This window comes from Nicrophorus vespilloides, unplaced genomic scaffold (assembly GCF_001412225.1).
Source record: "Nicrophorus vespilloides isolate i.1.1-1 unplaced genomic scaffold, Nicve_v1.0, whole genome shotgun sequence".
NCBI lineage: Eukaryota > Metazoa > Arthropoda > Insecta > Coleoptera > Silphidae > Nicrophorus > Nicrophorus vespilloides.
In genome coordinates this window covers 59,803-86,497 of record NW_017095955.1, presented here as the reverse complement: position 1 = coordinate 86,497, position 26,695 = coordinate 59,803, and the positions used below count along the sequence as shown (strand labels likewise).

The window sequence follows — 26,695 nt, the reverse complement described above, 5'->3', positions numbered from 1 at the left end:
ATGAAAAATTGTTCTTAAATACTAAAACTGTACTTTATGTATTTGATATTATGCATCAACAGTAAAATGTATTTCAGTTATATGCAAAACTTGAAATAACTAAATGAATTCTTAAACAACTATTACACAATACATTTAATTATTTAGTAGAAATGATCAATTAACAATATTTGGTGCATTAAAACAAATATTTGTAAAAGCTCTTATCTATTTTGGTAACTCAGGTAAATAACTTTTATTAATACAAGTACAATTTATATACTTGACAATCTCTATTCGTAATGAAGAACTCTGGTTTAGATGCATCTTATTTTCCCTAGGATACAAAATAATATCAATTTTAATAGTCAAATATTAATATTCTAGAATTCTTTTTATACATGAATCTGTTGATTAACACGAAAGTTGATTTAAATCTTAAGTATTTAATTAATAAAAACGTGTACTTACCTTACATTTTGTAATCTCGGTTAGTTAGTAAACATCAGCACAAAATTGGAAAAAATCGAATTAAATTTAATTAATTAATGGAATTTACTATTATCTTTTTGTTGTTGTTTGCAAAGAAAGCGTACATCGTTCATAATTAGTAATGATTAGTTGTTCGTTATAGTTTGTAGCTAATGTAATTGAACTTCGATAGGAAACGGAAATCACACAAATTCACAGACGAGACAAAAGAAAACAAAGAGAACGCACACATCATGAATACCTCCTCCCCGCAAATACTACACAACGTTGGTTAGTGCACAGCAGCCCAGTAATGAAACAGTATTTAAGTGTTAACATTTTAGATTATTAGTTGTTTTTTTTTTCCTCAAAGAAAACTGAATTTAGCCAACTAACTGATTCCAACATTCATCTCTATGTGGCGCATTTACAAATGTAAAAAAAGCGGCACTTTGTGCAAGCCTCGACAAATACACCCATCCCCATTCTTATCGATAATAATCAATCAATAGAATCGTTAATAGTTAGTTTTGTACACTGATTTCTCAACATTCTTTTCTGTTTAGTAGTCACGATGATGTCTGAAAGTTAACAATAGTAGTAGCGGTAGTAGTAGTAGCAGTAGTGGTTTCACTGAACTCGTCCTTTCCTTCCCTCCTGCAGCGATGCGTCAGTAAAAGAAAAGTAAATAATTAAAAACAAACAAAGGGATGTAAAAGTACAGAATTAAGATAGAACAGAAGAAGTACGAAAGAATAAAATAATGGTGCCGAAGAACAATATATATATACATATAATGCGTTTTATCAACTCTAAGCTTAAGCAAAAATAACTCAAAGGCAGGCACAAAGCGGTGGTGGTGGCATGTGTTTCGTGACGGTTAATTTTTTTTATTATATAGCTTGTATTAAAAAAAACATAGTAGAGTGCTGCATGCTGCTTTCATGGGATTTGCAAAAAAAATACGAAATAACAAGAGTGCTGCTAGTAACATATCACTTCTTTTGTTTTTTCTCTCTCTCTCTCAGTTCTTTCGTCGATAATTGGAAATATATATATACACAGGGGGTGTTGTTTTAGTTCTTTTTTTTAGAATTCTCATCATATTTTTATTTAAATATATATTTCATTATAATAAAAATAATAGTAGTAATAATAAGTATTCTTGACAAAACTGATGTTTCGTGTATTACCGATGTTCATTAGTTCATTAAACACTATCTAAATAAATACTTAAAAAAAGGAAACCTCATTATTATATCATACGGTGGCTTTTCGTCTCATCAATTCCAATTTTTAGCGTATTTTTTTCTCTCTCTCTCTGTCTCTTTTAAATAATTTCAGCTCACAGGCGAAAGTAACCCTAAGTCGACTGCAAAAATCTAACTAAGTTTGCTCGGAAGATTCTGACCGGAAGTGTTTCCATTTTAATAGTTCTTTGTTTCGATACGTTCGGACCCGATGGAACGGAAACGGGTCGAAGCGGAGGCGCGCACGCCTTTTGTACAGTTTAAAATCAAACTTCAAAGTGACAAAGGCATTACTGATACACAACCAAATGGTAAAATTTATAAAATAATTAATTAATATGTAATAGTAAAATTAAAAAAAAAAAACAACGAACAAACAGATAATGGATAGAGATATAAAGAGTGAGATTAATGTGGAATGTGGATTAATTATTGCGATCAACGTAATTTGAAGATTTACCTAAACCGATGTTTGAATTGTGTGTAAGTATATAAATTGTAGTAGCTCGAAATATGAAAATAGTCTAGCAAATATGAGCCAGTTTCTCGCTTCGTTTAATATATAATTATACATAGTATGTATCTATATAAAATTATAACTAATCGATAATAAATTAGATTTCGATAAATCACAAGTGCGTTGCTATATATAGAAAAAAACAATAAGAAAGAAATTGAAGTAGTTTAAGCCTTTAGTTATCTCCTTCTTCAAAACAATAATAATTAAGATTCGAGAGTTTGAAGGAACAAAAAACAGAATTGGTTAAATATTATATATATATATGGTGTATATAAATAAGTGTTTTGTTTTATATGTAATGCGTGTTTTTGTTTTGCTTTTTTTTTAAGAGCTGGGCTTGTTCGGTGTCGGCGAGTGGATCCCAAGGGCATTGAACAGTTTCGTTTTAAGGCCGGACTTTTCGTTGTCTGGTGTCCGGGCCGTATTGTTCTGTCGAAAAAACAAAAAGAAAACGTCCCAAACAGAAAGGAAAAAAAAAACATAAATTTCAACAACAAAAAAAAAATAAAAATACAAACATCTCAAGGCACACACAAACACACAGATACAAAGCGACATGACATGGTGGGTGGATGATGGTAGATGTTCAAACGAAGAATCAACAAATGGACAAACCGTCAATCAACGTGAGAAAAAAATAAATTACAAAAAAAAATACGAAACGACATAATTTGTAATGAACAAATGGTGATATATATATAATAAAAACAAAAAAAAATAGTTATATTAACGCAAAATATAAAATTGCAAAATTACGAAAGGGAAAAAAATTACGTGAATGTTTTACAGAAAAATTACACAACACGTGTATATAATAATAATGATGATTGTAATAGTAAGACTAGAGTTGATAAATGCTTTCTCTCTACGCTTCGTGATCGGACAGTTTGCGAATTTGCTATATATTTTTATTTTATTTTGCTATCAGGCAAAATTTACTGATAATACTGAATCGACGAATATTTTCGACCACGAAGACGAAATGAAGAATAATATAAAAAATAATAATAAAACAATGATAAACGTGTAATCTTACAAGCAGAAATTTAAAAAAAAAACGAATTAAAATGTTCGCAAACCATCGGAATCACCTACTACTCTTCAACGTTCCGACTTTTTTTTCCTCCTACGTACCTCGTCTCCCTCGTAGTTCATGTCCAAGGACTCCCTGGATCCCCTGCGAGAAGTCCTCTCTTTACCTGCACTAGGTTTCCTTGACGAGCCCAGATACGAGCTGACTCGAGATTGTTTCACAATATCCAAAGCCTAACGTAACGAAATTAAAGATCAGTATCTTTTTTTTTACTATAATTTACTTAAATATTATTTGTTATTTAATGTTTTCGTTAGAGCAAATTTTACTGAATTAATTGTCAAAATAAATCTACTGAGTGGATAAAAAAAACTAAATAATCAAAGCATGCAAATTAGATAAGTAATGGAAAACTTACTTGTTGCACATGCTGCAGAGCGCACGAGTTAGCGTTAATGTTAATAATGGAAAAAAAGAATGGAAAATGATTAACAAAAATTCAAATAAAAATCAAATAAAATATTAAGAATACGACTTTTTAAACGTAGACGCGTATAATTGCAATATTTCAAGTTATCAACACTTGGACCTTAACAGTTATTTATAAAAACTACTGCACTTTTTCAATTGAAAATTTCTGCTGATTTTCAATAATAATTCAGTTCTGCGAGAATATACATCTTCAATTTCAAAATTCAATCAAATTTAAACTATCTTGTAAATCTAACCAATGTGTATCTAATGTTATTTTTTTGCCTAAAAAAATATTATTTACTTTATAACATTGAAATTATGAAAAAATTAAAATTTCTATATTTTACATTTTTCATTATAAATAAAAAATAATATTTTCAATAATTAACCACCATACAAGACGCATCGATTGTATATATAAACTTTATGTACTTTCTAGTAAAATTGAAATAGATATTATCCTTGTAAATAATTCTTTTTTTAAATGAATTTCCATTCGATGTTTCATGCGATTAAAATTAAAGCGAAAACGAAGCCAAATCGAAATTACTGAATATAATTATGTAATCATTATTTCTGTCATGTCAATAGGCGTTGATAGGATGACATGAAATAGTCGTATTCAAGCAAAAAAGCGTATTAAAAAAATATAACTCAATACTTGTAGAATATAAATATAACTTCGTTATATTTATAATAGATTTACCTGGGTTAAGCAATTTCAAAAGTTATCAATTCAAGCTTTAATAATCAATATATAACTGAAAGCAAATTTCCCCAAGTAAGCAAACTTTCGCCCAATATAATAGATTTCCCCCTAATTAAAAATAAGCCAAAATGTATTATTCCAAGTTTATCGCCGACAAACTCAAAGCTTCGACTGATGATGATAATAGTAATATTGTTAATTGGCAAATAGAATAAACAAACAAATCGAACGACTCGAAGAATATAAAGATTTTTAAAATTGTAATTGTTACGTACTTCTTTTCTGGATCTGAGGGCGCAGTCCTCGAGAGTTTCTGCGGCTTCGTACTTGCCCTGTCGCCGGTAGAGGGCGCCCAGGTTCTTAAGGGTGGTGGTGACCGTCGGCGAATCAACTTTGGCCGCCTTATGCCATCCCCCGTATTCTCCATACGGTGCGTTCTCCCTGTTCCTCGCCTTGTTCTCCTCCCTCTCTTCGGCCACCTGCCAAATCGGCTTGTTATCACCTGCAAAAACCGTCCGTCCCAACGAGAGCAAGCGCCGAAACAAAAAGAGAAAACACAAAAATACATTACAAAGACGAACGGAAACTATCGCGCGATGCTTGTACTTTTTTTACCGCCATTGCACAGGGATAGGGAAATTGATAGCAGTAAATAAATAAATAAATAAAAAGCCAACAACGAGCAAGAAAAGATAAATAAGAAAAATGTACATGATTTCTAGTCACGTAAATTACTTTGCAATTAGTTTCATGTATTATATAAAGAATCTTACAACAAAATAAAATAATTAAAATATAATACAAAAAAAGATAAAATAATTAAGTCAAGGAATGTAATATTAAAATAAAAAAATAAAGACGGCGTAGCTTTATCGTTTGTATCACAAATAACCGATGCGAAGTTCACCGCAAATCCAAAAAAATAAACAATAATCCTACAAAGTCGAGTTACGACAAGTCGAAATCCTCGGGATCGTGCATCTAGCTAGGTGATAGGGTCGATATGCACCAGAAAAAAGTGCAGTAAAAGTTGACGCAAAAAAAATAATAAGGCTGCACGTCAATTACATGTATTTGGCAACTTGGACAAGTACTTGTAAGATTAATTAATTATAATTATATATAGAATCAAGTATATATATTGCAACACTTTCGTATGCGCATCCCAGCGATTACGATATACTTGTCAAATACATGCATTTGGCGTGTGTATCTACTTAACTAATGTTTAACTATGTAGTGCAAATAGTTGACAAATTACTAGTCAAACAATTGTTGTGTATTTTATAGTTGCCTTAATGTCGGATAAAGTACGGATGCTACGAGAACTTATTTTTTGGGTTCGATCGGTTTAATGGGCTTACCGTTGATGGTACCAAACTCGCGTTCATGGGCTCTATTTAAGATTTGCTTGTAGAGACCCTCCGCCTCGCGGTATTTGCTCTGCTTCAAGTAACAGGAAGCTAAGTTGTTCTTGGTCTTGGCAACGTTCGCGTCGTCCGGTCCCAAGCGCTTCTCGTAGATCTCCAACGCGCGTTGATAATACCTCTCGACCTCCTCGTATTTGCCCTTCAGAAATAAGTTTTAGTAATTAGTGAAAACTCACAAACAATATACTCCTCAATCTACGTACTTGATTTTGACACAGCAGGGCCAAGTTATTGAGTTGCTTAGCGACGTCCGGATGATCCCTTCCAAGGACCTTTTCGCGGATTTCCAGCGCCCTCTTACACAGCGGCTCGGCCTCCTTGTATTTTCCGCGCTTTCCGTAGAGGACAGCCAGATTGTTCAGAGTCGCAGCAACCGCCGGGTGATTTTCGCCCAAAGTCTTCTCCCTGATGGCCAAAGCGTCGTTCAACAAATTCGCAGCTTCCTTGTACTTATTTTGATCCCTAAATGCATTCACTTATTAGTAAAGAGATGAATCATATTAGATTCACTTACCTATAGACCAAAGCGAGAATGTTAAGCATGGTCGCAACATCGGGATGATCATGTCCGCTGGTTTTTTCCAAATCCTCGAGAGCCTGTTTGCACAATGGCACTGCCACCTCGTAGCGGCCCTGGGAAGCGTATTGGATGACCAAATTATGTAGTGTCCGTAATCTTGCTGGGATCTCGTATCCTGCGTTCACTTGCTGGGCTAACTGACTTGGAGGTGTTGGCGACATATCTAAAAACATATGGAAATCATCAATAGTAGAATTGAAAGTGTCTAAAAAATGAGGAAATCGTACTGTTCCTATCCTCGTTATCGTCGTCAGGGAAGAGATCGACGACCGGATCGGTTTTCTCCGATCTCGACTGATCTCCTTGATTTTCATCGGTGACATCCTGATCGTAGCGAGAGACGTAAGCCATAAAGTCCATGTGGCGCTTCTCTTCCTCCAGCTGAGCCACAGCTTGCTCACTGGCTTGAAGACGTTGCTGCGTAGACGCCAACTCATCTCGAAGCCAGGCGTTCTCTTGACAGAGACGACGCACCTGAGTACGAAGCTTCTGCTTCTCAGCCTCCACCATCTGAAGGTGAGCCGCCAACGCCATGATGACCTAAAATCGCAAAATTTTAACATTTAAATAACATATAATATTAATATTTCATTAAAAGCCTAGGAAACATTTTATAGATTTCATCCAATACAATTCTTCTCAACGACCTTAACATGCGCCTATAATTTATCTTTGGTAATTGCTCTGGAATTCAACGATTTATTCTATAAATACATGTTTTATTTCATTTTAAATGCCATTAATCTACACAGGAAATTCGAATGCTAACAAAACAATATCAAATAATCCGCAGCTGCAATGGGAATTCATCAAAATCCGGACATTTATCAGGATGCCTTTTATTTCAGTCTGCTGAACTTGAGAGTTTTATGGGCTTCAAAGTTTAATCATTGACACCAATCGATATTTTCGCAAGGAAAGGAAAAAAAACCCCAAGAGATACATTACAAGAAACCGTATTTGATACTCGATATACATATATTATGGGAATTGTAAAAAAAGGTCAAACAATTATATATAGTCTCTGAATAAGTGTCTAACAAAGACGATAATAAAATTAGATTCTGTCTTTCGTGGAAAATAGAAATAATAACATATTAAAAGAAAATAAAGTACACTAAAGATTTTCTAGCACAAAATACCAGGCTCCTCCGCCAATGTTCTGTATTACACGAGTGTTTTACGTGGTTCATTGCAGAATTAGTTGCCACATTCGGTTGGGTAGGCTTCAAACGCTATTGACTATCACAAAAGAACTAGTTATCGATTGTGCTTATAACTACAAAGTAATTACATCAACTCCACTACTTTAAATGAAGCATAAGTCTTTGGCACAAATAATCACCAAGGTGAAACCTTCATTTCGTTTTTATTTTATTGAAAAAATAAACCTGAAGGAAACAAGAAGAACTTTTACTTCACATATAAAACCAATTGCTCCAATACGCAAGACTTTGTAAATAATTTACAAAGCATTTGCCAAGTAGATTATGCACTCAATATCAATAAATGTATTCATAAACTTGGATTACTTAAATTAAACAGCTATATTCAAATTAATAAAGAAAATGTACTAAAGTGTTAAATGTATGAACTTTATTACTGATTCAAACGTGTTGTTTTCATTAGTAGCTTAATTACATAAAAATCGAATCGACTAATAAATTGTCATTATATAAGTAGTTTGCTTAATGGAATAAATAGCAAATCAATATGAGATGGAAAGGAATACGCAAATGGATGGCTTAATTTGTATACTGAATACGATACGAAAGGTAATGGGCCGAGAGATGGGTCTAAGAGAATGATTAATCCATGACATTCAAAACAATACTCGATCCAATTAGTATCGAAGCTGAACGTCCACGTTGATATAGGATATCCAAATATATACATATTTAAATTCCAATGTCAAAGGGCATCGATTTCTGGTAATTTCGCTTCATGTTTTTTCCTTCCCTTTCTTCCGACAACGGAATGAATTACAACAGGAACAGGATTCCGATGCTATGGAACAACCGTCCGTGCGTGACTCACAGCAATGTAACCGGTAGTTTTGTAAAACTAGAGCTCTACGTTGGCTGGCGTCACGAGCGTGGAACGCGATCGATGCCAGCCAGACAGGCCGGCTCCGACCTTTCACCAAACGCAAACTGCTTCATATCAAATGAAGTGTTCAAGTTTTTTTTCTATATATATATATCAAGTTTTTACCTGTGCTTCGCCAAGTCCAAGTTCGATCATCTCGGCGCTGTGCTGCACCATACCGGCCCTTTCGTTGGCCACCGGATCGGGAGCCTCGTGGAGTCCGTGCAGCATACCGGCATGTTCAGAACGAAGGGCCTCCAGCCCTTGGGCCACCGTTCTGACTGCGGAAACGATCTCTTCCTGGCTCATTGCCGTCATTTTTCCTAGACTCTCAATTTTCTTACTGAAACACACATCGAAATCCATCTGTATTATTCATCGGAACAATTAAAGCGAAGCAGATATAGTGTAGAGAAAATGTACATTCCAATAACAACGCATGACAATAGGGAAAACATCCTACTCGTTTACAATTTCAACAATGATTTATACCCTACAATAAGATACAAGCGTATAATACAATTTTAAGTACAAATTATATTATCGTATAAGACGCACCCCAATTATAAGTCAATTATTCTACGTTAAAAAGTCTTATGCTCCAAAAGAAAATTACTGTAATTTTACATAAAAATGATAACTTCGAGGTAAACATGAAACCCGAAGATGAAAACACTAGGCCAAGGAGAAACAATCATCGACTTGTGATACAAACTTGTTCAAAAAATTCTCGAGTAAATTAATTAAACATTTTCCAAAAACGAAAACATTCTACAATATTATTAAATTTCTTTAAAAATATTTACAATTGCTTCAAATAAATATTGAGAACTATCAGTAAACAAAAAGTTTTTTTTTTGATAAATTACGAATACAAAAGTCGATACTTGTCTTATTACATTTCTATTCAAGCACATAACAATAACTTGCAACTATGCAAAGAAACAATTCTCTCAATATTAAACTATTTTATAAACACATGCAAAATATAGAAATATGACAAAATTGTCGAGAACGCAGTAAAACTAAACGCAACGACAGTGCATGAGAATTTATGTTTTTATACATGAAAAATTCAAGGTGATTCTATGCAATCGAAATGATGGAAGACGCAAAGTAACAAAAAAAAAACATCGCGTGCTTTGGGATCACAGAATATTTAAATTGCTCTGAAAACGTGTAGTCTGATTGTTTTATGAAGCGTTCCGAGATTACCATCATCATACCAGTCGGAACACGAATTGCCATATTCTAATAAGCTATTCCCGTGTGTGAAACTAGACCAAAACTAGATTTAGGGTTTACAAAAAAAAAACTAGACGATCGTTTTGCGTCTACGCCATTTACATAACGATGCAAAAAATTCAATGACTCATTCGCTTTCTAAAAAATAAATATTAAGTATTGCAAAGATAGCAATATATTCCGTAGATAATTTCTATGTGTAAAGTAACGAAAAATGTTTGTGTACGTGTGTATAATAATAATAATAAGGAAATAGAGATTCACATTTTTTAAAACCATTGTAATAATGCATTTGTCCGTAATAATTAGAGTTAGAGAAATCATGTAATTGCGCTCTATACTCAGTTAAAATTCTATTGGCTTTCACTTTATAGAGACTCAATAAGAATTATTTGTTTGGCTGTAATTAATATAAAGTGTATATTTATGTTTGGCTCTTTAATATCAAGATATTCGATATCATTTCATATCCTTCAACAAAATCATTCATTTGTATCAACAAATAAACAAATTTATAAAGTATGTTTACTTTGTCCTTTATTTTCATTTTGTACACGACACGAAATCAAGGCCTACTATCCAACAATTATAAATATGGAAGTGAACAGGTAAACATATTAATATATATTTCACGTACTATGAATCTGGATTTTATCATTCAGTCTACTTATTAGATAATGCATATAATACTTGTTTATAACAAAAACAAGCATGATTCTGTATATAAACACACCTTATCTAATAATATGTCTAGAGCAAAAACAAAAAATATTAGAAATAAAACAAAATAATAACGTTCACAACAATTTCGCTTTAAAAATTGTTATGTAATTTTCAAGGTTCCCCTCGGATAGTGTTACTTCTATTTAATTATCAGATTCCTTGCAAGATTCAATTTTTTTTAAATCAGAAGCAAGATTATTTCATTGAATCATTTAATAAAATATAAACATAGTTTATAATTAGTGTTATTAATGAAAATATTTATTATTAAATTAAAGAAATCTTGAGAAAGTTGATAACAGTAAATGTATTCTTATTTTTTATCAATTTGATTATATAACAATTATATGGTGCACTAAATATAATTTAAAGGTCAAAGTCAACGATTATTTTTACTTAGTTGATGCTTGGATAAAGCGATGCAATGCTTTATCTCTAGACAGGATGACAACATCCAATCTATCAATAGACACAGAAATACAAATTCGTGTGTCAATTGCAAATCTAAATAACTTTAAACAAACAGATTTCATTTTTCAATTGAAAACATAAAAATCGAAGTGCAGACGTAACGAACATTGATTAAACCGAACAAACTACACAATACTTATGCTTTGCATTGTTGTTTTTTCTATAGAATTAGGCCATTTATTGATCTATATACTATTATCTATTGTAATTATTATTATCTGTGTAACGGACTAGACTGTGAACTATATTTTTAATTAACATAACATCACAATATTAATAATCAAACATGTATTGTAAAAAAAAACTCAATTAACTAACAACAATGCATGGGATTTTTTGGCTTGATTAGTTTAATACAATTACAAAAGTGCAAATTGAATAACAAAGTTCAATCAATTACGTTCAATATAAAAAAAACAGCGCAACTGAACCCAAGTTAATGAAATTGGTCGTGTCTGGGTTGGAACAAATTTTCTCCCTAGTTAATACAGAACGAACACGGCGAGGATATTGAATGAATTATGTACAGCTCGATTGATATACTGACATATACAATCGATCATCGCAATTGGAGATATTTTTTCCTTCTTTTTTATTTCATCAGAAGAATATAAGCCAATTATTTATTTTGCTTCAGAATTGGTGTAAGTCAGCATTAAATATCACTTGAACTTTTATAATAAACATATTATAAAAGAAATGCGTTCATATTCAATTAAGATTATTTATTTATTCATTACGAGAGGCCAGAAATTCCTAATTAAACTATGTCAACTGAATCATCACTATCAACATTTATCCTTAGTCAACCAACCAAATTAAAAGATAATTCCCCCACTAGTCAATGAATGGAATTAAAAATAGTCAAAAAAATGGATTAAAAGAAAAGCGTAAAATCATCATTTCATAAAATATAATTATTCAAATTTATAACTTTTATTACGAATTTTACAATCCGTTTCAATTAATTCCAGTTGACACAATAATTAAACGAAGTTTATGAAATACTCAATTAAACAAACAATTACAAATTGAAATTATTATTAATTTTAAAAATGAAAATTAATATTAATTCGAAAGAATTTTATATCTAATTAATTATCGGATTCTCTAATTATTTAATTTCACGGATGGAATCGCTTAGAAAAAAAAAGTAATGGAAAGCAAGACTGAATATAATTTTCATTATAAACAATTAACAGCGTTTCCATTTCGTTCCATCGAAAAAATCTCTTTTTAATTTCATGATTCATAGTATTATTTTTAATAAAGGATTTTATAATCATAATTTACTTTCAAAATATATATATACAACAATAATAAACGTATTACTACAACAGTTACAACATAAATAAACTTGATTTGTTCACAAATTATTATAAATAAGCCAATGTTTTTGATATTGCCGAATATTGAACTAAATTTATTTCCATCAATGTACAGTGGAACCTCGCTTAACGAGTTTAATCCGTTTCAAAATTTCCGGATTTTTACTCGTATAGTGAAACACATTCAAAAATACACATATGTGTACACATGTTTTAAAAATGATATAGCAGACGCGCAATTCGAGACTTCTCTTCTCATCGTCACTCGTTATGCGAAACGTTGCTCGTTAAGCGAGTCATATTTCTTATTTTGCTCTTTAAGCGAAATGATGGGTATATATTGCTATTAACTAAATTATTTTTTAAAGTAATAACAAAAATCTAATGGAAAGTTAATAAAATTATCAAAAATTGGGAAATTCCAACTTATTACTGGAATTTTACATTAAATTGACATTTGAAGATATCTTATATTTCAAAGTGCAGATATCAAAGATTACAGCAAAATCTAAATAAATTTAACCAATGAATTATTTAATTCTGTAATTATTTGTTCAAAAATCTAAAATTGCTGAATATGTTTGATATATTCGTTTAAATATTACTATTAACTAAATTATTTGTTAAGGTAATATCAAAAATCTAATGGAAAGTTAATGAAACTGTCATTACTGGAATTTGACATTTGAAGATATCTGATCTTTCAAAAATACAAAATATCAAACGACAAAATCAAAAAATTCAATTAAATATAAAAAAAAATCATTTAATCAAGACTATTTCTGTGTTTATTTGCATATTCAGTACTAATAATATTTTATTTTAACTCATTCTATATATTTTTGTACTAAATTCGATGTATTTCATAAGTTTTTTTTTATCACATAAATGCATACTTCTATCAATAGTACAAATCAATAAACTGATTGATAGATAAACAATGGATACATTCGTTTCAAATTACCAATCCACTTCCATTATGTAATGACAAAAAAAAGTAGAGTATATGAGTGGAAACGCATTCAATCTTAATTTCATCACGTCCACACTGCGTCTAGAGGGTTGGTGGCGAAGGGGTGGGGTGGAATCGGATGCAGCAGATTGGCTGCACATTTCTACTTGCACCAAGCTAACCCAAACCCAACCTCCACCACAACCACCCCCGATCGATACGAAGTAATGAAATCCAAGAAAATGCAGATAACAATAATACGAAAAAAAAAGATGATTGAAGCGAATTTTACGTCGATGTGTAAATATTTATATTTTGCATATTAACATTCGAAAGTGGATGTTAGATAGTGGTTATCAGCATATGAAGTAAGCGTTAAAACGTACGTGCGAATAACTTGCGGATAAGTAAATTTAACAATAATATAACAAAAACATAAACAAAAATATATGCACACAGGAAACTTACATTCTATACGCGTTTATGGTTTTAGACATCTCTTCTTCCTATAAGATTATTTACAAAATAAATGCTCCGAATTCCATTTAACTTTCGAGTGTGTAAAAGCACTTGCACTTTGGGGTTCAAATTGCTGCCGTGGAGAGCATATCAGCAAGCTTAGAATGTGTTTATGTATATATTGATAAATAGTATACTAATTTTTTGATTGAATTACAGCCGATTATTAGTGTTATTTTTTTTGTTTGTGTGTGTCTGTTTTGTGTATGTTAGAGCGATTTTATCGATCGCCTCTTACATCTTGCGTTGCTAACCCTCGGAACACGCGCTCACGAATAAGCATGCAGCATGAGCTCCTCCCACACCCCCCAGAAGCCGATCTTCGCCGAGCGGGCTTTTTTCCCGCAACCCCTAAAACCCGAACGTCACCCTCTGCGACAACAGCACCACCTCGAAGTCAATAGTTCAAGGATTGATCAGAATCGAATTTTAACGGAGACACACAATAAACAAACAATAAAAAAGAATGGAACAGTTAGTTACGCCCGATACATAAAACATTGCACATGTCCGATCCGCAATTAGCAATGACTCACGTTCGAATTATTAAATACATTAGCAGAGGAGTGAGTGAGCACATAGCTGACGCATTCGCCGTTGCCGCAACGCGTTTTCTAATGCATTTTTTTCATTTAGGATTTAGAAATATCCTGGGCGTCCGCTGGAGACCGGCCGCAGGATGGTGATTAACTATTTTTGGGATGCTTAATTAAAAGTTTCCAAGCGACTTGCTACAAATGGCAGTAGTGTGCAACAACCAAGTGCATTTACAGTGAAGAAGGAGGAGGAGGAAGTGGCAGACAGACACTTTCTCCGCTAGGCCTATCACTAGTTGCAGGATAATAGCTATTAGAAATCAGGAAACACTTACTTTGAACCACTACCATCCATAACTCGCACACAGAGGATCCTCTCCCACAAAGTGGTGGCAAGTCAATTACCACCTACTAGCACACATAGAACTTGAAACATAACAGAGAGAAAACAATGCAATTAGTATCTTTTCAAGAAGAAGAAAAAAGAACCTCAATTTCAAGCCCAATCGACTTTCAATCTGAGATGTATGTGTGTGCTTATGTGTAATAAAACTTGTTTTGTCTGAAACTTAAATAAGAATCTGTTTTCCTTGATTCACCATTGTTGTTAATGCAATTCACTTAGGCATTTAAATAAGACAAGTTGAAGAAAAAAAGTTTTTCATGGTTGGCTGCTTTGCATAGGCAGGTGTAAAATCCTTCAAATTGGAAAGTGTGGATGGATTGTAGTGATGAAGATGATGATCATTGTTCTATTATGTAAAACGCGATTCTTATTGGATTCGCGAACTTGAAGGAACGAAACCGACAAAGCATTTGTCGCATTTACCTTGAGGTATATTTGTGTAGAGGATAAATGCAAAGTCGGAAAAATGGGAGATAAAACCTTCTACATGGAGGAGTGTGCGTGAGAGCGGACGACAAAAGCAACAGGGTTATTTTTAGACTGTCAGGAAGCGAGGCTTTCTTTGGTCGAATCTTATTTAGATTATGGTTGTTGCTACTTACGGTCTTCGCACGGATTAATCCCATGTAAATTCAAAAACAAATCCTCCAAGTGTTTTGACAGCCACAGCAAAGTGCACACTCCATATACAATATGGCGGACGGGTCCAAAACGTCAGGAGTAGGACACCATTGTCGGCGATACTGCCTCCATCTCGCGTTGTCACATTGAACACTTATTTCTTTGCGATTTCTCCTAACACTAGCATTGAAATCACTGCAAAATCAAGGAATATATCTCATTATAGATTGTGCATTAATTTAATCATTAAACCAATTTACCTGCAAAGTATTTTCTGATTACAACTTCAGCAAGTACAGTTGCATACATCAATACAAAGATGTAGAGAATTCCCAGATTATAATACATTTGTATTTATTTACAACTCTTGAAATCCAATTATTTTAATAAAAGTTTAACATGAGTAATGATTTAATCGACACAAATTATTAATACGCTATTATTTCTTACTATAAATATATAATAAGATGTAAATACTGCGGTTTATAAATATTTCCTATTTATACAATAAATTATAGTTATTTATTATATAACGAAAATATTTATATTTAAAGTGTAATTATTATTTACTATTAAGATTGTTATTCTAAGCTTTGTTAACAATTTTCACTAATATTCTTATTGAATAAAGTTACATTGTTACTTCATATTATTTGTAAAATTATGTGATTTAAATAAAATCTTACAAAATTAGAGATAATCGTATATTATTTAGTAATTTCTTTAGCTTTCAATAAAGTTAATGTTTACTGAATGTTGTTCAAGAACTTTAAAATCTGCATAAAAATAAACAGCACAAAACAAAATATTTTTCTGTACTATTTTTAAAGAATTAGTTAAAATTTAGTTTGTTTTAAATATGTCAAGTCGCACTAATCGAAATATTTATATTTCACTTTAACCAAATGTAAAATATCTCTACTTATTTCAATAAAGTTTATAGTATTTAACTGAGGCATTATTAATATTGCATTGATGTTATAACTTCTCTTAAAATAAATTGTACATTTACTTGTTTATTTTTATAAAATAATCATATTTGAATGAGTAACTTAAGTATCCATAGTATTACCGATAAAGTGATACCTCTCTTAACGAATATAATCAGTTCCAGACTCTCACTTGTAACGGTTTTTTTTCAGGGACATTTTTGCAAGAGTTTTGAAACTTTGCACACACAAAAAAAAAACACATATAATATGTCTGAAGTTTGGAAAATGATGTACCAGGCGCACAATCCGGGACTTCTCTTTTCCACGTTACTCATGACTCGCTTTACAAGCGTCTACATTTTTGTTAAAATTTTTGTTCGTTATGCGAATTACTCGTAATACGAGATGCTCGTTAAGCGAGGTTTCACTGTATTTCCAAGATTGAGAATTAATGATTATAACTTTAGCTAACATTTGTATTGAAGCTTGTATAAAGTAATTAATGAAGGAAATGCACAAATATTTAATACATCAATGGCAGCGTTCCATGGGCTTCGTATATTGTAGAATTATAAAGGTTGTAAAACAATTGAATTAATCAAGCTGCAAGAGAAAAGGGCGAGGTATGTTGGTTGCATACAGGAGGAGGTAATTGTGGGACGTAACGAAATTTTCCGTGATCGATTTACGTTGCCCAGGCAACGAATACGTTTCAAACACTTTGCTGACTTTAGATGTGTTTCCAGCAGATTCCAGTGTTTCTGGTGCAGCGATGGAAAGGCAGCCCTCCTCGAGACCGTCGACCAACCGACCCCCAACAGGGATGGCGGTTCCCCGATCTGCGATGGTAAGTTCGAAAACGATACCGGCACCTCCACCAACGAGATTCAAACGTTAATTTGATTTTACAGCCGTCCAGGCCAATAACTCAACAGGGTTTGAGCGGCCTCCGTCCGCCGCCCACTTCAGGGCAAGGTACGAATAGGATGTACCGCGACAAACGCTACTACACCTCGAAAATCCAGGCTCACATGAACGCAATTCGGGATGAAATTAATCGTCTGAATAAGAGCACTCTCGACTGTAGGGTTGCCTCGATAAATCGACAGGAGATGCGGCGAACGGCTGAAACTACGGCTAAATCTTTAACGGAGAAACAGGAACTCCTGACCATATACAACACAGCTTTGGATATGCATCTCTCGAAAACTCGCACCGAAGAGATCGTAGCTGAAACGGCTGAATTGAAACAGAGGAATGATTTGCTGCTCAAAGAACTGGACAACGTTTTCCAGAAGAAGCTCAAAAAGGAAGAGCAAATCGGCGAATTGAAGATCCGCATACAAGACGAAGAGGCTTTCATCAAGGGTCTGATTGAGAAATTGTCGCCGGAGAGTCGCGAAAAGTATTACGCCCTGGCGGAAGAGAATAAGAAAGTGCTGGAGAACATATCGAACATGCAGAGTAAAATCAAAGAGTCCAAGGAGACCATCGAGAAGTATAAAGCGAGCATCGCCCAGTCGAGCGGCAAGCAGAAAAAGCTTCAATTGCTGAGGAACTTGACGAGGTTGACCACGCAAAAGGACGAATTGGAGACGTTCGTACAAAATACCTTAACCCCAGCGCAGCAGCGCGAGAAATTGTTGGATCAAGTGAAACAGGACAAATCCGATATCGAATCGTTGATGAAAGTTAAGGATTCCGTGGAGGAGGAATTGGGCAATAACGAGAGCCGTTTAGCCGATTTGGAGCACGAGCTCGACGGCAAGGATAATGCCAGGCTGAAGAAGCACAAGGAGCTGCGGGAGCGCGGAGAACATATGGAGAAATTCATAGCCGAGTATGGGGATAAATCCGAGGAGATAAAGACGAAAATAAAGGACGTGAATGTGGAGATATCTTCGGCTCTCGAGTATTTATCTGAGAATCTGACGGAAATCAATTTGAAGGAGCTGGACGTGAAGTTCGACTCTGGAGAGCAGAACACGGTGGAAGGTTGGAACAACAAGTTCAAACTGCTTACCGGACAAATTAACAGGATCGCAGCGTTGAAGCAGAAGTACGAAGGGGAGATTAGCGAGATGAAGGAGAAGATGGGAAAGATGCGCGAGGAATTGGATCTGTACAGCGACGTGGAGACAGGCAAGGAGAAGATGGAGGATAAAAAGATGGTTCTTTTGGAGTCTCAGCTTCAGCTTCAAGGCACTTTGGAGTCGACGCGATCCGCCGTCGTCGAGGCCAAGAAGAAGCGTGAGGATTTGAAGAGCAGAATCGAAGGCAACGAGGAGTACACTGAAATTATGAAATTGGAAAATCAAATCGAAGAAAGCACTAAAGAAAATGAAGAGCTGGAGAACATTATAAAATCTGAGTCGAACAGCGAGGAAATGGATCAAGTCTTTTCGCAGCTTGATGAACTTCTCGCAGAAAGGAATTCGAAATTGATTGACAGCTTGAAAAAGAATAAATTTTAATAATTTGTCTATAGTTATGTTATTAGCTTTAAATGTTCTATTGATTATATGCAATTAATAAATGTTGTTGGGTAAAATTTCATATATATTTTTTAATATCCCATTTATTTCTTCAAATAAAAAACTTTTCAAAGAAATCAGTAGAAATATCTTTTTCTTGCTGTTTTTTTTTTGTACCAACTATAATACACAGTTTTTATGGAAGTATTTTTTTAATAAATTTTACTTGACAAGTACTTGTTAAAAATGTACTTAAGAAAATATCGTACTGAAAAAATGATTTAATAGTCTTTGTGGACAAATATGTTTTTGTTTGCGTGCGCGTAATTATTCGTAGCTTCAGTAGTTGTTTTGAAAACGAAACATTATGCGTTTAGTGGACGCGGTTTACGTCATAATGAACCTAATAAAGTGATAGTTGAGTGCAGGCCACGCAGAACAATCTATTTGGACATATAATTGAAAATTAATAATTCATCGTGTTCATTCATCGCAGGGCGGGCAGGTCAATCATGTTGATGTCGAATGTCGTTTTTATTATTGAATTTATGAAAGATGATGGGTGAGTTCGGCAAGTATTGTATTAGTCGTTTTGTGCTTTCGTTCGTTTCGGTTGGTTGTTATCGAAGTATGTGTCGTCCTTCGAAGGGCCGTTCCGCTTTCTGCAAGCTTTCTATGCCATCCCGCCTATTCAGCATCATCTTCGGTCTCGCTCCGTGCTCGTATTCGAATCGTTCCAGCCTAATTTACATCCCCTACACTTTCGCTTTAATAGGTTTCGTGTTTTATACGTTTTTTACGCCCGAATTGGAGAGATCCCCGCTCCGATACTTACAGGATGTACTAAACGTGTCAACTTTGGCCATCCTGCTGCTAACGTCCGTGTTTTCTCGCCGGAATATCGGCAAAACTTTGGTGCGCCTGAGAAATGTTCAATGGGATTTAGTGGATTTCCGCTACGACAACAAATATTCGGCTCTGGCGCACGGCTGGATGCTGGGAAATTTTGCGGCGACCGCTTTCGTGATCTACGCAAGATTAACTAATGACCCGGACGGGATTTATTACTCTGTCACATATTACTTTCCGAATTTCGTGCAGAACATTTACGCCTTCCAATTCAATGTCTGCGTCTTCATGATTTGCTTTTATCTGAAGCACCTGAAGATGCAATTCTGTGGTGGCGGCGGCTCCAAGCAGAAGCTGAGTAGGGATGATATCATGCGTTTGAGGGTGGTCTACAGCAAGATCTGGCTGACCGCACGCTTAATTAACGTCAATTGCAACGTGCCGCTGGTTTTCATATTCGCGAACACTTTGATGAACATCACCGACGGCATTTACGAATGGCTAATCACAGACTATACCGGTAAAGTCATTGAACTTGTCGAGAGCATCATCTGGATATTGATAAATGCTATCAGGGTTGTATTCATCACGCACGTGTGCGAAGACATTTCCAATCAGGTACAACATTCGTCAAACAAAAACGTAAAATCAATCAAATTCATTTGAGATAAAAAAAATTGTCTGATTCATATTTCATCTCAAAATTATAAATTTCTAAATATTTTATTCATTTTTTTTTGCTCTTTTCTTATCTAATAATAAAATTTAATAATAATACAAAACGTAAATCAGCATAATTATTACACTGTATACATTTCATAATATACTTTGAAGTTTAATTCTAACGAAATATATTATAAAATATGCTCGTGACAGTAGTAATTCAAATGCATTAGCATTTTACTAATTATCATGCATTTAATTTATATTAAATAATTGTTATTCTCTTTGTTTAACTTTTATACGGCGAAATGTAAAGAGCTAAAACACATTAAACAAACGTTGATGCTACTACGTGAATAGCCTCCACTCTCTATTGCTTGGCACTTGGCTCCTCACTATACAATTAGATTTTACACGATCTCACTGATTCTCGGCTGTAGTCAGAGGGCTTAATGGCTAAGTTTTACAATAATTATACGCATACGACCCAACATATTTCACATGGTAATTGCAGACGAAGGGATGGGGAGAAAAGTACAACGACGAAAGCCAGATATTGAACCAGCGCCATCAGCAAACGAAAGAACACATTTAGGTCAAACAAACAAAATTTTTATTAAAAACACGAAAAATAAAGATATTGGTATTATTGTATTCGGGTTGTCTCGTATTTTTAAAATGTATTAATCAATTTTTCCTATACAGCAATAACTCGCATAATGCTGCTTTGATTCACTATAGTGCGATTTAAAAATTCGAAACAAAAAAAAATTGTAATCGAGTAAACAAAATTATTTATTAATATTAATATAAACTTATTATACAGTTAATTTTCTAATTGAGGGTCTGATTAGTACGGTTTCAACGGCTGTCGTAATACTTCATATGTCTCTATAACTAAGGTGGTTCATTTTGCAAGAAATAGTTAGTTATTTTTGTTTTTAAGTATCTCAAGTCATTAATGAATATTTTTTAAATTTTTATTTGGAATTAACAACTCAATGAGAGCTTCTAGTGGTTAAGTGCACAATAATACCTCGCACTAATCGAGAACAACACAAAAAGAGATTTGACTGTATAAAGAAAAAAACTATAATTTTGTTAGATTTTTTAATTTTACACAATTAAAATTTAATTTGTTTTGAAATTTTTCAAAACGGACTATAGTCAATCCGGACTGATGCTGTATATTAATGACAAACAAGTAATGACAGTAAAGTAAGAGTACAAATTTAACTTTTAAAAGCTGTCAAATGTCAACAAGTTGATTTCCACTAACTGCCATGTAAGAATATATTGAATATATATCCAAGGTCGGTGGCAATCGCAAGCCCGTCTATCGAAATCCCGACGTTCGAAATCCCGAGTGTATTGAAATAACGAGGTTTGAAATCCCGGCTGGCTCAAAATCCCGACGTTCAAAATCCCGACTATGTCAAAAGCACGACAACCGAAATCCCGACGTTCGAAATCCCGAGTGTATTGAAATCCCGACGTTCGAAATCCCCACTATGAGTGTATCGAAATCCCGACAACCGAAATCCCGTCTTATCGAAATCCCGACTTTCGAAATCCCGAGTGTATTGAAATCCCGACGTTCGAAATCCCGGCTGGCTCAAAATCCCGACGTTCGAAATACCGGCTGTATTGAAATCCCGACTATAACAAAATTCCGACGTTCGAAATCCCGGCTGGCTCAAAATTCCGACGTTCAAAATCCCGTCTATCGAAATCCCGACGTTCGAAATCCCGGCTGGCTCAAAATCCCGACGTTCGAAATCCCGACTATGTCAAAATCCCCACAATCATAATCTATATCCGACTATATTGAAATCCTAAAATCGTTTAAACAATTTAAACAATTCCTATAATTGATTACGACAACCGTAATCCCGTCTGTCGAAATCCAGATGTCAAATGTAAATTACGACGGTGGCAATCGCAAACCCGACAACCGACAATCGCAATCCCGTTTCGAAATCCCGACGTTCGAAATCCCGAGTGTATGAAATCCCCACTATGTCAAAAGCACGACAACCGAAATCCCGATCTATCGAAATCCCGACGTTCGAAATCCCGAGTGTATTGAAATCCCGACGTTCGAAATCCCGGCTGGCTCAAAATCCCGACGTTCGAAATCCCCACTATGTCAAAAGCACGACAACCGAAATCCCGTCTATCGAAATCCCGAGTGTATTGAAATCCCGACCTTCGAAATCCCGGCTGGCTCAAAATCCCGACGTTCGAAATCCAGTCAAAAGCCCGACAATCAAAATCCCGACTGTGTCTTTTATTATTATATATTTCTACAATAACATATTTATGGTAGTCGGGATTCCGATACAGTCGAGATTTCGAACGTCGGGATTTCAATAGACCGTCTATTGTCGGTTGTCGGGCTTGCGATATAGACCCATCCAAGGTTTGTAGAAACTTCTAGACAACCAACACAATTACCTTTATTTATCAACTGTCAACCAATGAATGACGTTTAAGAATATATATGAACAATCTTTGTTCGATTTTTGTATAGATATTTCTAAATTTATATATATGAAAAATCTTTGTCTGATTTTTGTTTAAATATTTTTCATGTGTCAAATGTCATCAATTGGATAGACATGACATGACGTTTAAGAATATGTATGAAAAATCTTTATCCAATTTTTGTATAAATATTTCTAAAAGGGGCGGAAAGACTTATGATCAATAACCTTTTGAAGCAGTTGACTTTTTTTATTTTGTAATTTACTGTTTCAATAAATATTATTATTATTTCTAAAAAAAGACATGACAGATACCCACATACATTGTTATATTTAATGTATGTCAACTGTCAAATTAACTGACAACTTGATAGACACCACGTGGCTTTTACGTCCAAATTTTGTACAAATTATTACATAGTCATGGAAACCACCCACATACAATGTTTTACTTGATAAACTATTGATAACTTACTTGACAAGTATTGCATATCAATAATAATGGATCCTCATATCTTATTCAAATAAAATCAGTTTTATACGATACAAACTTTTTATTTTTATTTTGGTTCTTATTTTTATTTTCTCTTTCTATTTTATTATCGGACACGACGAATTTGTTCCGCCGGTGCCAAATTGTATGCGATTTCATTTCTTCCGTTTATATGTCTCTACCCGCAGAGGCACCCTTGGGGTACATCAAGAACTTTAGACTTCTTCTTCGCGAATCTCAAACATTGTTTCCCTTGCGAACGCAATAATCTTTTGGAAACTTTCCTCGCTGCTCTTCGTCATTTTTATATATTATTGAACACTAATGAAGCTAATTCAACTACGTTATAAAACGTTGTTTTTTTTTGTGTTTAACGATTACATTTCGATAGGTTTGCAATTTTATTTCAGGTCCAAGGATTGGCGGAGGCAATTCACAAAAAGTTACTAAAAACTGAAAACGTCGTGGACAATTGCACGGTAATGATTGGATGCGAAATAAGTGGATTTCTTATTTACGGTCTTTCAGATTCTTCAATTTTCGCTGCAATTAATACATGAGAACATCGAAATTTGGCCTTGCGGTTTGTTCAAAATCAACAATAGAATTATTTATGGGGTAAGACAATTCTCTCACTGCTTTATACTAATTTATAGATAAATAAAATGTTATATCAATCAGTCAAATTTTAAAATCACAATGTAAATACAGCCGCAATCAGTCCGAATTCACTATAGTCCGGTTTTAAAATTTAATTTCGATTAAAATAAAAGTAAATTGCAAAAAAAATATACAGAAATAATAGTTTTTTTTTCTTCGTTCAATCAAATAGCTTTATATTTTTTACTACGTTTTTAAAGTCCTTTATTAGTCCGGTTTCAAACAATTCGAGATATTGGCGATTACCCGCACTATACGAGGTATTGCATACAATAATACTATTTCTAAATGTTATACCTTAAATGAGAAACTATTTCTTTGTCATAAAAGTATCTGTAATGGTTAAAATTGCTGAATTATTGAAAAGTAAATAAAAAGTAACAGTGTTTGTTGTTTACTTTGAAAGTTTTCTCGTAGAGAGACACAAAACTGAGCTATAAGTTATTTTTATCGCATTTTTGTGCACGATTCTAGTCGCGTGTCTGAAAATTATCAATTTTATAAACCCTTTACACAAAATGAAAGGATAATCGTGATAAAGTGTACTAAAAGTTCTTAATTTCAGATGATAGGAGCCGCAACGACGTATTCAGTACTAATCTTTCAGCTGGGAGGTTCTAATATACAACACGAAGGAAATTAAACATCATTAGTATAATCTAATTAAAATAAATAAATTAAATAATTTTAGTGTAATCATTCAATGAATTTATTTTAAAAATATGGTATAATAATTATTAAGGAGCAATGCAATTTTTTAACATTGTATTATGTTAATTTTAATTTTATACTTTACTATGAAATTTTCTAATTCAAATAAAAATATTTTAACAACTTTTCATTTAGATTTAACGTCTAAATCTCCTCTCTTATTTGAGTGATAGTTTCACCTAGTAATGAGATTGATATTATATTTTGAACATAATTGTAAATATTAATAAAATAACAAATTAAGCAATACGATTTTCTTTCAATAGATTTTTCATAATGAAATGGTAATGATATTTTTATGACAAATTGTTAAACAATGCAAATTTACTAATGAATTAAAGAGAAAAAAATCTAAAGAATTTCTTTACTTCATAAAACCAAGTGTATAAAATTACAATATATTAGTATTATACTAAAAACTGTACGTGCTATTCAGATTAAATATATTTAAAAGAAGAATAGTTTAGTTCTCTATTTTGTGTTTTTCTATCGTTTATGAAATTTTTCGATGTAAATTAGAACTAAATTATAGAAGGAACACACGAGTTTATTTTTTTTTTGTAATCTGGTATAAAATTATACAATCATAACTCGTGTTTTTTTTTTTAGATAAAAATTACCGCAATTGTCTATATAGAGTTTAAATGCATTTAACACTGATCGTTTAACAATAACAAATGTTTTTTACTGAAATAAATTAAAGTGGTTTTCTATAATAAATCTTTGGTTGTTAATATTTTTGGCAGGAACTTCTTTAATTTCGTCTTCATTTTCATAATCATCTTTGCTAATAAGATTTACTAAGTCTTTCACTGAAATGCAATCATCTTATACATTCAATATATTATTAACATCTTCTTCATTCACATTTTAGACTTTTTTATTATAACTTTTGTTACATACTGTTTTGTTGGATGGGTCGCATAAATATTAAGTGTGAGTCGCATGTTTGCTGTATATAGAAAATAGTTATGTTGTATGCTTAGTTAGTTTTATTGAAAAAAGTTTTGTATAATGTTAACTTAGTTTTGTATTATTTAATAAACTTTTAGTTCTATCCTCATACATATAATCTTATAAAATATTTATTTATTTTAATAAAACGTTTAATGTTAAAATTTTATATAACAAAACTGAAGAATGGAATATTGTGAACACTTTAGCTAGGACTATATAAGAAGTAAATAAATGTTAAAAGTGGTAAGCTGTAGAAACAGAACAAACTGTTTATCTAAATTCCGAGCTGTTCTTCGAGTTTTGCTGTTATAACAATTGAATAATCTTGCGGAGGAAATTGATCGTCATTGGTGCGGTGTGTTTGATAGTTGTCGGTGTAAATTAAAGTTCGGTTTAGGTATTGTGCGGGTCCGGGAGTTCCGGAAAGGTCGGAACTTCTGCGGAAAAGAGGAGGATGAGGAAGTTCTGCGAGATGAAGTGAGGGGATGGAAAGGGATGCTTGGTTGGTTGGTAGTGGTAGGTGGTAGCACCACGCTCTCCGTTGTGTATGCATCCAGTTTCCGGCAGACGCTTCCAGTCGCTACGGAACGCACGAGCTGTCAGCGTCGCGACGCCCGTCCTCCCTACCTTCCACCGCAGACCGCGACGCGTCACAATTAGCGCGCGTTAAATTTTCCAATTAAAATTGCACGCACCGAATCCACCTTGCATTCATTCCGCATAACAATCAACGGCAACTGGAATAAATTATGTTGAACTACTCGTTAAAATAAAAAATAAAAGTAGAAGTAAACCAAACCGAAAAGCTGCGAACACGTCGAGAAAACTGCATTCAAAGTCATTCAGGTACGTACAAATTACTCACATTTCTTTATCACAAATGTATTCTCCTTTATTTCCATAATTGCAACTCAAATGAAACTTTCTTATAAAAAAAAATCTATAACAAATCTACAGTTTTCTTTCAATAATACAATTATTTTTGCAGACCAATTATAATCCTCTCACATTTTCTATAAATATTCGCATTTTATGAAGCATTTCATACTTTCGTTACAATAGAAACATAATACTTTTATAAATCTTTACAGTTTTGTACCGATAGCTGCAACAAGAATGAAACTTTCGTTACAGA

General features: G+C 33.4%; 3 protein-coding genes across 8 annotated transcripts in view; 2 read left to right on the top strand and 1 right to left on the bottom strand.

The window, feature by feature from the left end:
- Window positions 1-610: 610 nt before the first annotated feature.
- LOC108568992 (kinesin light chain) lies at window positions 611-15,430 on the bottom strand. Of its 6 annotated transcripts, none has more exons than XM_017930357.1 (11): window positions 14,644-14,717; window positions 13,722-13,759; window positions 8,661-8,877; window positions 6,674-6,986; window positions 6,381-6,609; window positions 6,070-6,328; window positions 5,801-6,005; window positions 4,712-4,938; window positions 3,672-3,683; window positions 3,355-3,486; window positions 611-1,107 (listed from the first exon to the last, which is right to left on the bottom strand). In XM_017930357.1, exons 2-11 carry the CDS (start codon window positions 13,748-13,750, stop codon window positions 1,081-1,083), a joined length of 1,650 nt encoding a protein of 549 aa, XP_017785846.1. In that variant the 5' UTR covers window positions 13,751-13,759; window positions 14,644-14,717; the 3' UTR covers window positions 611-1,080. The 6 variants fall into 6 exon arrangements, with proteins under 6 accessions (XP_017785846.1, XP_017785843.1, XP_017785841.1 ...); XM_017930354.1 differs by lacking the exons at window positions 611-1,107; window positions 13,722-13,759 and adding exons at window positions 1,763-2,649; window positions 15,317-15,430 and having other exon boundaries at window positions 14,644-14,734; XM_017930352.1 differs by lacking the exon at window positions 611-1,107 and adding an exon at window positions 1,763-2,649.
- Window positions 15,431-16,904: 1,474 nt separating this feature from the next.
- Window positions 16,905-18,741, top strand: LOC108568982 (intraflagellar transport protein 74 homolog). The gene is made up of 2 exons (XM_017930338.1): window positions 16,905-17,114; window positions 17,179-18,741. Exons 1-2 carry the CDS (start codon window positions 17,040-17,042, stop codon window positions 18,739-18,741), a joined length of 1,638 nt encoding a protein of 545 aa, XP_017785827.1. The 5' UTR covers window positions 16,905-17,039.
- Window positions 18,742-26,085: 7,344 nt separating this feature from the next.
- LOC108568987 overlaps window positions 26,086-26,695 on the top strand; it is a 37,191-nt gene continuing 36,581 nt past the window's right edge. The window contains exon 1 of the mRNA XM_017930344.1: window positions 26,086-26,406. The gene's annotated coding sequence lies outside the window, so the exon portion shown is untranslated. The remainder of the gene's footprint in view (window positions 26,407-26,695) is intronic.

Coding starts and splice junctions, on each gene's coding strand:
- LOC108568982 (XM_017930338.1), top strand. CDS start 17,040: ATGGAAAGGCAGCCCTCCTCGAGACCGTCGACCAACCGACCCCCAACA. Junction 17,115..17,178: donor CGGTTCCCCGATCTGCGATG/GTAAGTTCGAAA, acceptor TTGATTTTACAG/CCGTCCAGGCCAATAACTCA.
- LOC108568992 (XM_017930352.1), bottom strand. CDS start 13,750: ATGTCTAAAACCATAAACGCGTATAGAAT. Junction 6,610..6,673: donor CGATAACGAGGATAGGAACA/GTACGATTTCCT, acceptor ATATGTTTTTAG/ATATGTCGCCAACACCTCCA. Junction 4,939..5,800: donor CGAGTTTGGTACCATCAACG/GTAAGCCCATTA, acceptor CGGTTTTTGCAG/GTGATAACAAGCCGATTTGG.